We start from the raw sequence: 11,481 nt of genomic DNA, 5'->3' as shown, positions 1-11,481 counted from the left end.
TAAGGAATAATTTTCATGAATTTTTGAAATTCAAGAAATGATCCATGTGCCCTGATGCACTTTGACCTGACTTTCTTCAAAAAAACAAAAAGTATCTTGGAATGACTTGAAATTTACCATCATAATAGTCGGCATCGCCCTGAACTAGATTTATTTAATAATATATTTATTTTTAATTTTATCATAAATATGTTTTTATTGTGAAGTACAGATAATTCCATATCCAAAAAAAAGTACTTTTACATTTATTTATTACATATCAATGTAATATCCGTCATCAATACAAATCCTAATTACACACACACACACACACACACACACACACACACACACACACACACACACACACACACACACACACATTCTTGTACTTGCAGCATACTGAGGACCAGCATTTCCACTTTAGAAATCAACACAATTACAAATATCTACTTCATGAATGACATCTACAAAGAACTACTGGTTGCAGTACCATAACATGTCTGCAGGTGGAGCCCCAGAGCAAAAAGGGCTGGAAAACTTTTTAGATTTTTTTCTTTTTTTTTTTTTTGGTCCAAAATTTGACAAAAACATCATACTATACTATATTGTCCAAAATGTGAAAAAAATTGTTTTTACCCAAAATGTTTGGTAAAAAATTTGACATAAACGTCATACTATACTACATCGTCCAAAATTTGAAAAAAAAAATATACTCAAAATTTTTGGTCCAAAATTTGACAAAAACGTCATACTATACTATCGTCCAAAATTTGAAAAAAAAAATGTACCCAAATTTTTGGTCCAAAATTTGACAAAAATGTCTATACTATATCGTCCAAGATTAGATTTTTTTTTTTTTTTTTGAAAAATTGAGTATAGCATGTTATAGCAACCTAAGGAAGTGATTTGAAGTGAGGACCGGCCAAAATGTCCTCACTCTGTAAAAATGACCTCACTTTGTTGGTTAAAAACCCTCACTGGTCCTCAGTATGCCGCAAGTACAAGAACACACACACACACACACACACACACACACACACACACACACACATTCAAGGACAAGTGTCCAAGTGTCTCTGTGTGTGTGTGTGTCCAGCCTCTTTCCTCTTCCTCCTACTGTCTTAATATTTTTTTTTTTACGCCGCCCCCCCCAAACGCGCAACTGACCAAGCCCCCACTGATCCACTGGCAACTGCATAAACAACTGCATCCTTCCTGCACAAGCGTTGACTCAGCGGACTGTGAGGAGGAGGAGGAGGAGGAGGAGGGTGGAGTCTCTTTGTGTGTGTGTGTGTGTGTGTGTGTGTGTGTGTGTGTGTGTGTGTGTGTGTGTGTGTGTGTGTGTGTGTGTGTGTGTGTGTTTGGTTTTAGGTGGTTGACTTTTAGGAAGGTGGGTGTCCAAACAAATGGCGGCGCAGGGAAACAAGGGAAAGGGGGGGAGCCAATCAAAGAGGGGCTGGCAGGAGGAAGCACACTGTTTCCACACAGCAGCCGTCCAGGCCAGAGGTGGATGGTTTGCTTTGGAAAAACATGGGAAAATGTTATCAAAATAGTGGTACTTTTACTTATTATTATCAAAATAGTGGTACTTTTACTTCCACCTCTGCTTCTGGGCCCCCCCAAAAACAAAGCCCAATTATCGTCTTTGCCTGAGGCCCCCACAGAGTCTAGGTTCACCTCTGTGGGTGTAATCCTGAGTATTTTTTAAAAAAAGTTTCCAGGCAGTAATGGTCTTCCATAGACTTAAGTAAATCACGTCGGATAAAATATCTTATACAACAAAAGATTGCATCAGTATTTGGTTCATTTGCTGCATTTCGAGCAGCACAATGAAAGTGAGAAATCAGAGTATTCTCTTTGGAGAACGAGCACTTGATCTTATGTAGAAATGTAAATCAGCAGTAAATCGCAGTGAGATTTCACAAGCGGCTCCTCCTCCACCACACATTAAAGACCAAACGCTCAAGGTCTTTTTATATATATGTATATATATATATATATTATTTTCAAAGTATCGTCAGATAAAAGAACATCTTCCGTCAACAAGCTCTTTATCCGTCGTCCTCTCTCTTTACACCATGGGGACAATTTTAATGATATAGTGTCCTTGAAAATGTACTCTCAAGTGTCATATTTCTATTAATTAAAGATAAGATATTAAATGTTAGAAATAGTGAAAAAATAGCATAATACATATAATAAAAGCAGTGTATATATATAAATATAGGCATTATATATATATATATATATATATATATATAAAATATAAATACATCTGTATACAGTTATTATAACACGAATAATGAAGAATAACATGAGTTGTATCATATGAAGCTCATTGTGCAATCACATCGAGCAGGAAATGTTCTTTGTTTATTAGACTTTATGAATTTTGCACCTGTTACCCTCAAAGTAAAGTGAGCCTCAATGAATAAAAGGGACATCTGGTGTGAACTTCAAAATAAAAGCCCCAATAAACTGTGCGTCACAGGGAGAGAGAAATCTTCAGTGAACGAGTGTTTTCTCCGCAAAATATCACACCATAAAATAATAATTTAATAAAAAAAATACTGTTTATAGTGTTTATTTCAATATTATTGACAGCAAATATTGTTATTTCTGTATATTGCAAATATTACACTCTCATTACACTGTACTGTATATATTATTCTTTTCTTTTTTAATAAATAAATATTACTTTTTATTTTCCTTTAACTAATTTCCCCATTTAGGGGCTCGGAAAGGATAATATAATCTGATCTTATATTACACTAAAACAATCAACTCACTTTATTACTGTAAAAGTGTCGTCCTCTGTGCCTATTATTTAAAATGTTGGTTTAAAGACAGCTTGAAAACAAAGTTATTGTTTTTTGTTGTTTAATCATATTTTATTGTAAATTAAATGAACATCATGCAAAACAAAGCAAATCACTGCACATAATGTATAATCCAATGAACTTCCTCCTATGATTTATTTCTTCTGCAACATTATCATTATTGTCACGGGCTGCATGATAATGATTTATGTGGCAGAATTTGACCTACATTTAGGCCTAAAATCACTTCCTGGTGGCACAAATACAAAGGTTTAACATAAAATAAGCACGTCTAATGTTCATTTTCCTTGTCTTATTTTGAAAAGGCAGCACCGGACGTGTGTGCGGCGTGTTCGCGTGCAGCTTGACTTTCCCTGTTGGGAGAGAAAAAGTTTTGAAACCCCACCCTCTGGAAGCACACAGACGCACGTAGAAGTGGTTCGAGGAGCCGGAGAGTGAACACTGACCGAGGGAGAGCAACGTGAGAGGAAGATAATAATGATGGAGCTGTGTTTTTAAAAACAGAGAAAACGACTTTAAGGAGCGCAGCGCCGACAGGACCGGGCCACGCGCTCAACTCTCAACTCTGAGAAGCTAACGGAACTTTCTTCTTCTTGTTGTTGTTTTAAGTCGGCGCTTCTCTGTGGAAAGTGAAGCCGAACAGGTTTGGATTCAGCTCTTCCTGTTATACCGTTTTATATCCCGTGATAAAGCTCAGCTCAGTGCGTGCTTGTGATATAATAATAATAATAAGGCCGCTGTTATGGATACTCTCCCCCCTCAGCGGGATGCGGGATTTCCTGCGGGAGCGCCGCAAAGTTGCGGCCAGACGCGGTAATAATAATTGAAGTTTCGGTCCCAGTTGTGCGAGCTTGGTCAGCCCCTGAAAAGTTGTCGTAAAAGCACTGGTTGGCCGGACTGAATGCTCCTTTCCTGCTATTCTTCTCAGCTTCTCGGCGCTTCCTGCTTGTGGTGGCCACTGCACTTAATGGCTAAAAATACATAAAACTCAAAATGGACAGCCAAGCGCTGTGGGGAGCTTAATTTTGGTGCTGCAACAATTATAGTCAATTTACAGCAAACGCCAGCCCATTTTTTTTTTTTGTTTTATTTTTGTCTTTTAAACTTTGGCTCCAACAACTCAACAGGTGGCAATTTTGAAAAGAGGGAAGCAAAGAAGCCTATTCGCCCATAATGAGGTGATTCAGAAGCCTCTCAAGTACAGACCGGTGAAATGATATTTTGCTCAAATCATGTGTTGGGAAACCACAGACCACATCACTTACAGGCAGAACTTCAGTGGAGACGGCGCTGCCTTTCTGAGCTTTGATACACTCCGAAACAATCCGACAACAGCAGCAGCTCTGCACGTGCAGACGTCGACCTTTTGCATTTCATGCAAAGACGAATGAAAGAGACACTCGTTGTCCACTTATCTGTCCCTGTCGCCGACTTGTTGGTCAAGCTTTTGAATACATTTCACTGGTCCCTGATGAACCAACAAGAAAGACAGGAAAGGGAGCGAGGCGACATAAAGTACTCCTTTGTACTTTATTTTCAAACCCTTTGGGCGCTAAATCTGATCCAGTCAAAACATCTGCTTGAGGCTCCATGGAGCCACTGAAGAACATATTCAGCCGTGGCCCGCTGTCCAACTGGAAGAACTTGGATCAATCACAAAAAGGGAACTTCGCCAATCCCGTGTGGACGGCCTTATTCGACTACGAGGCGTCCTGTAAAGATGAGCTCACCTTGCGTAAAGGTGACCTGGTGGAGGTCCTCTCTCTGGACTCCGAGATATCCGGGGACGAAGGCTGGTGGGCGGGCAAAGTCAACAACAAGGTGGGCATTTTCCCGTCCAACTACGGTTCCTTCAAGCCGAACGGATACGGGAAGCTCCCGGGAAGCGGCGTCGTCAGCGAGCTCGGCCCGGCTGTGGTGGCCGATTTTGACCCCGAGCAGGTGGATTTCACGGAGCTGAGCCTTGAGGAGGTCATCGGGGTCGGGGGTTTCGGGAAGGTGTACCGCGGTACGTGGAGAGGCGGGCTGGTGGCCGTGAAGGCCGCTCGCCAGGACCCGGACGAGGACATCAGCGTGACGGCTCAGAACGTGAGGCAGGAGGCGCGCCTGTTCTCCATGCTCCAGCACCCGAACATCATCACCCTCAAAGGCGTCTGCCTGCAGGAACCCAACCTGTGCCTGATCATGGAGTACGCCTCGGGCGGGCCGCTGAGCCGGGCGCTGTCGGGACGCCGCATCCCGCCGCACGTCTTGGTCAACTGGGCCGTGCAGATCGCCAAAGGGATGCTGTACCTACACAACGAAGCCATCGTCCCCGTCATCCACCGAGATCTCAAGTCCAACAACAGTAAGTCCTTCATCATGTCTCTGTTGGGGGTTACACCATAATGGGGGCTACCTGTCAGCAATGGGACACGGTGTGCTAATGTATTTAAAGCTACAAAATGAATCTCTTAGCGTTTACAAAGCTGTATCTACAACAAAGACAGCATTTTAAGCTCTTAACCGACTGGAAAGCCTGTAGACCAGAAGAATTATTAACTCTAACATCTCATTAGTCTGGGAAAATTAATTATCTCTCCACTGTTGTGGCGCAGAGTCCGAGAGTCGTTGTCTGCAGGGTCGTTTATCAGCTTTATCTGTAGTTTCAGGTCCAGATCGTGACAAAGCATTTGTGATACGCAGTACAATGTTTTTGGATTGAAGCCCTGTCATGTGACTGCCAGGCTGTGAAAGGTAGGCCAAGGCTGCAGAGGCCTGACAGGCCTGCGAATCGTTGTGTTGTTGATCTAGCAAAAAAAAAATGCCATGATGTTTTCCAGGAACTGTAGAGGAAGCTTTCATTTTCGGCACCGTCTCAACTCACCCGTTGGACTTTGACGCCGTGCGGTTGCAGGGTGTCGGGGTAAAGGTCTTGCGTCAGTGTTTTTTTCGGGCTCAGGCGATAGACTAGACACATGTGCTTTGGACTTTGTCATTGAAGCTACGTGGGAGAGCGAGATGTGCTGCTGATAATACTTTATGCCCCCCCCCAGAGTAAATGGATTTCTCGGCTCAAACATGCAAACGTAAACACTGAGCTACCTGAATTTTACCGCCGACCCCCCCTCTCTGTCATTATCATTCTTGACATGCAGCATATAATCCCTGTCCCGAACATTTCCCGTCTTTTCATCCTAGCGTTTACTGTGTAGCATCACCGCTTTAGCACAAAATAATAATAACAGATACTGTTTTCTACTTAGCAACGCGCTAGCCCCTTTCTGAGAATGTGACCTTAGTGAGAAACATTAGAAGTGGAACGCCCTTGATTCAAGGTTTGTTTAAAGAACTGGAGCCCTGTTCAGCATTTCATGAAAAAAAAGAAAAAACATGTTTTCTCCCAGATTCCCCATCCACGGGTCCATCTTTTCTTTTTTTCTTCTGTGTCATCCCTCTTCTAATTCCCCTCCAGCATCTGCTCACTCTTTCGTTCACCTCTCACTTATCTTCACCCATGTGCCAGGTTATTCTCCAGTGTGACCTCTCCGCAGAGCCCAAGATAGCGGTGTCATTTTTTTTTTTATTATGGCCTTTGTAGATGAGCCAAATCGAGGCAAAACACAATCCCTCTCTCTGTGCACTTGGAGATTCTATCGCTCTCCTGCCTCCTCCAGTCTGTTGTTTTGTGTGTTTTTCTTTTTTTGCTCTTCTCTGAATCTTTGTCCCTGGCCTGTCGCTACATGTCTCCACACTGCCATGGCCCTGCTGTGCCACTGAGCAATATCCTGTTGTGGCAGTGGAGGGGGTGTGGAGGTGGAGTGGGGACTAATTTCGGAAAAAGACGCCCTGTTTAGGTTTTGATAATAATAATGCTGGACGTGAGTCGCTGCACTGGCAGGTTTAACCCGCAGGTGCTGGAGCATGTTGACGTTAAGAACGTCTTTTGAAGGACATTTTAAACAATACAGTATAGATCAGGGTGCGAAAACAACATGTACTGCAGAATCGATGTCAAACCTCAGATTATGGTGTCAGTTCCTCTGAGTGATGGTGCAAGTTCTGCTTTTGAGAGCCTGTTGCTTTGCAATAACGCAGGAAGGAATGTGTTATGGAGGCGGTAGAGACTATACGGTGTGTCCAGCTGCAGCCGCGACCAATAACGTGCGTCCGTTACTGAACATCTCTGCATAGAAATATCTAAAAAAAATAATTTTGATTTGTTGTTTTAGCGCTGCTATAATGACCGCACGCGGTATAATCGTTTCACTAACGGCTTGTACGGATTAAAGTGTCATGTATTTAGTGTGACCTACGCTTACACTTGAACAATAGTACGACCCTGGCTCTCTTAAATCTGGAGTGGAATCCTAATTAATGTCATTGGAAAAACCTGTATTTGCGTCTTTTGTAACCAAGTCTTTTGTTATTGTTGTGAAATCATCTTTCCATCATATTATTCTCTAATCAACTCATCATATAAACCTAAATTGAACACTAGGTTAAGATGGAGACCACCTGTCCATTATGTTATATAAAGATGACTCTGGCCATTCGGGCAAAAGCTGTTACGGTGATGGATTGAGGCGAGTCGTCGTCGTCATTGTCATTATGCGTGAAGAGCTCGCCAGGATTTGCAGTCATAGCTAATGACTAGTGAAGCGCTTTTGGCTTGTTGGGAACATGCTGATGAAACGGGATTGATGAGGAAAGTGCAGCGATGGGGTTGGAGCCAGGTGCCATATTTGGAATACCACCAAACGTAAAGACAAGAGAGAGGAAACTAGATGATAGGAGCGAGAGCCTTTTTCTGTCACTGTTGTTGTTGGGGATGATGGTCATACACACCAGTTTTTATATTATACTGTAACTGTCAGCTGACGTTAAGGTTGTGTAATCCTGAATCGATATGACTGCAAATGCCGTGACGATAGTCTTGAGACATCACCTAAGGTGTGGTGGGAAATGAAGACACTAGGTGGCAGCAGAGGTAGGCAAAAGCAATACATTATTCAGGATAGGTAACAGGTCGAAATCACTGGATCAGATATCCGGTAAAAACGACAACGTAAACTCTCATGTCATCCCAAATAGGGATGTCCCAATACCAATTTTTGTGTCCGATACCAATACGATATAAAAAACTGGAGTATCTACCGATACGGATATTATTCCCGATTTTAGACCATTTACGAACAACGACACATTTGTGCTGAGTCATTTCAAAGACATGATTCTCCAACTGTAACAAATATTGTTCTCCAAAAAAGAAGAAATAAACAGCCACAACATTGTTATTTTACATTTTTATTAACGGAGTCCACACACCGTTTACCAGTTAGCTTTGTTAGCTCCTTTAGCGCGCCTACAGTCGAACTGGAGCAGTCTGTTTATTAAACGAAAAGCTACAAATAACCAGCGTACCTGTGCCTCTGTTTTTAAAGTTTAGCGTTACTTTAGAGACTCATGTTAACAATGTATCGTGTATCATATCGTGGCTTTTTAATCGCGCTACATATTGCATGAAGAGGTTGTATGGGACCAGAGAACTCTGAGCTGAACACTTTTTGAACAGACTTTGAACCATGACCCACATTAGCTCTTTAGCTAATGTCTTATCAAAAACCTGGCTTTGGACCTTGACAAACCCTTTTTAGGTTACATAACCCATAATTCTGCAATAATTTTTTTTTTTTGTTTTTAATTAATGAATCAATGTGTTTTTTTCACCTGCCGTAAATGGTCGTCATTCACGTCCGACTTCACTCTGCACAAAACCTCTATAGATCCAAAAACAGCTATATGCATCACCACACGCCATAAACCTCCGCAGAGGCTTTAGTTAGAACCGGTGGGGAAAGTGCCAAGTTAAGCACTGGAGCGCACAGGGCCTTTTTTTCCCAGGAAGAAGCCACAGTTAGATCTTGGATCAACATGTCTCTTTTTTTTCCACGAGCAGACAAACATCTGATACATCCCTCCACCGGCATGTTTTCATTCAGGGCCCCCAGTGCCCCACACTGCAGTGCACTCAAAACATCCCCTGTCTGTGTATGTGTGTGTGTACAGGCAGCTGGGTGTGTGATGTTTGCATGTGTGTGGTGAACTGCTCTTCTGTTACCACTGCCTTTACTCACATACCAATGCACCCCCCCTCCCTGTTCCCCAGCAGGTATTATAGAGGCACTTTAGACATTTTGTTGAGTTTTTTTCATGAAGGGAATGAGGGCGTTTGAACCCGATGAAGTCTGGACACGCACATGCATTTTGTAAAGGCGACTGTGACGTGTGTATATATGTATTTGTATGTATATATACATATACACAGGAAAAGAAAATCGCAATTATCAGCACTGAGAAACTGCAACGATTGTAGGATCACCAAAAAATCTGAATCACAACACATAGTGCAAGGTTCCCACGGGTCCTTGAAATCCTTGAAAGGACCTTAAATAGACACGGGTCATTGAAAGTGCTTGAATTTTGTGAGTTAAGTTGATATTTAAGTGAACGTCCCCCCTTGTTTGTTCCGATGCCACCTAGTGTTTTATGCGCCCTGCATTGCTCGATGTACGTAGACTAGGGCTGCAACAATTAGTCGATGTAAGCCACTACAAAAATTAGTCAACGATAAAATTAAATTTGTGTTGTGTTGTCACGCTATCCAGAACTAGCTACAGGAAGTGCTGGGGGGCAGTATTGCTCGTTGTTTACATCCCGCAGGGAAGCAGAGAAGAACAACGCACAAGTTACGGACGGAAACAGGCGAAGAGTCTCGAAAACTCAGACCAAAATTTTCCAAAGTTTAGGGAACATTTCACTGAAAATAAACCAGCGAAACACGTGAATTGCTCATTCATTCATTAACCATCAGCCTATGATGCAAGTATATAATACGTTTTTTGTCGTACGTCTATCAGTCGGAAAATCATGAGCTAGCTGAGCAAACGCTAGTTCACGTACGACGGACACCATGGGTGGAGTTGCCCTCCCGTCTTAAACCGTGTCCGCACATTTAGTCCTTGAATTTGAGGGAATTGATCTTGTGAAAAGTTGTTGAAAAGTCCTTGAATTTGATGTCTGGGAACCCTGATGGTGATTCCAAACCTGCACAGGTATCGTAACACAATCGAATCGTGGCAAAAGCTTCTCGTCCCACCCCTAGGGCAAATACATTGTTGTTTTTCGTATTTTTCACACACCGTTTTCCAAGTTTTTCATGTGGTTTTTGGAGGCTACATCTCAGCGTCCCCTAAAAATACCACTTGACTTTTGCCAGTCAAATCATATGTCATTATATTTGTACTTATCTTGATGCAGTTCTACTCTCAGGAGCATGTTACAGTATGTGAAAGGACAAGGACTGTGTGGGATCATTAACGCCACCTATAATAAACAACCACTGTCAAGTGAAATGCCACATTCTCACCTTTAAACTGAAAAATTAATACTGGCACTTTGTGTTAAGTGTTATGTGTGTCACTACAACACATAACACGTTTTTATCGCGTTTTATATTTTTATGTGCAAGATTAATCGTCAGCAAGCCTCTGAGGCCTATGATTATCACTCCACAGGTCTACTAGCGCCACCTTTGATGAGTCTCAGTTTGATGATTAAAAATGGTTTCATTAGCAGATGTAGCACCTTTACTTTGAGCCGTAAAAGAGAAGACGAAACCAGAGTGAGGCACTTTGCAAATTCATCAGTAGCTAATAAAGCACTGTAAAAAATGTGTTATCCGTGTAGAAAATAGTGTAAAAAATACACAAATCTGCCTCATAATTAAAAAACAAAAAAACAAAACTTGATCATCCTCTAAATTAATGCCATTGTTGTGTTTTTGTCGTTTTCTGGTAATAGATTAGATAGTGAGAGACACGTTTGTTTGTGACGCCAGCTTCTCAGTAACGTAATTCCTAAACGGATAATGAAAGTGAAAGTTATCTTGGAAAAAGGGGCAGAAGCACTCGCATATGAATATCATAAGTTGGTTAACCGCTGGCTCAGGAACTGATTTTTTGCTGATTATTTGACTAATTAGTAGTGCTCGTCTCGTTAACGGCGGTTTCAGTGACGTCTGATTGGAAAAAGACGCGCGTGATGTCATGTTTACGTGACTCCCGATTGTTAAAATGAGTCTCTAAAGTAAGTTTAAAACCAGAGGCACACATACACAGTACACGGGTACGCTGGTTATTTGTAGCGCTGCTCTTTTCGTTCATGAAAAACAGACCGCTCCAGTTCGACTTTAGGTGCGCTAATGGCGCTAAAGGAGCTAACGGAGCTCACTGGTAAACGGTGCCTGGACTCCGGTGCAGCGGCACGCAAACATGACGCCATGCGCGTCTTTTTCCGGTCCGTCATGGTGGAAATGCACCATGTGCTAACGTTGCCACCGTTAACGCCATTAGCCGCCGTTGACGCGTTAAGCCCAGCACTACTAAATAGATCCAATTTTCAAATTGTGTTTTTGCATATAATGCCCATCCCTAATCCCGATATTGTTTCGTATTTGAAGCCTTTTTGTTACCTTTATAGAAACTACATCTACGTCTTTAGCATCACCCGTAGGTGCTGTCTCGACTGTCCCCTGAGCCGTTCATCTGTTATCTGTACAGTTGTAACTCTGAGGGTCACAAAGGGAGCTGGAACCAGTCCCAGCCCCGCTGTCATTCGG

At 42.2% G+C, this 11,481-nt stretch overlaps 1 protein-coding gene across 1 annotated transcript in view; it reads left to right on the top strand.

Annotated features, from left to right (window-relative positions):
* Positions 1–4,412: 4,412 nt before the first annotated feature.
* Positions 4,413–11,481, top strand: part of LOC310944320 (mitogen-activated protein kinase kinase kinase 11) — a gene marked incomplete at its 5' end in the record, with an annotated part of 43,142 nt that continues 36,073 nt past the window's right edge. The window contains one exon of the mRNA XM_083910068.1: positions 4,413–5,169. Coding sequence (XP_083766194.1) covers positions 4,413–5,169 — 757 coding nt within the window. The remainder of the gene's footprint in view (positions 5,170–11,481) is intronic.

Source organism: Microchirus variegatus (genome assembly GCF_963457635.1).
Source record: "Microchirus variegatus genome assembly, chromosome: 2".
NCBI lineage: Eukaryota > Metazoa > Chordata > Actinopteri > Pleuronectiformes > Soleidae > Microchirus > Microchirus variegatus.
The sequence above is the reverse complement of the archived record's forward strand: the minus strand, read 5'-3'. Positions and strand labels throughout refer to the sequence as shown.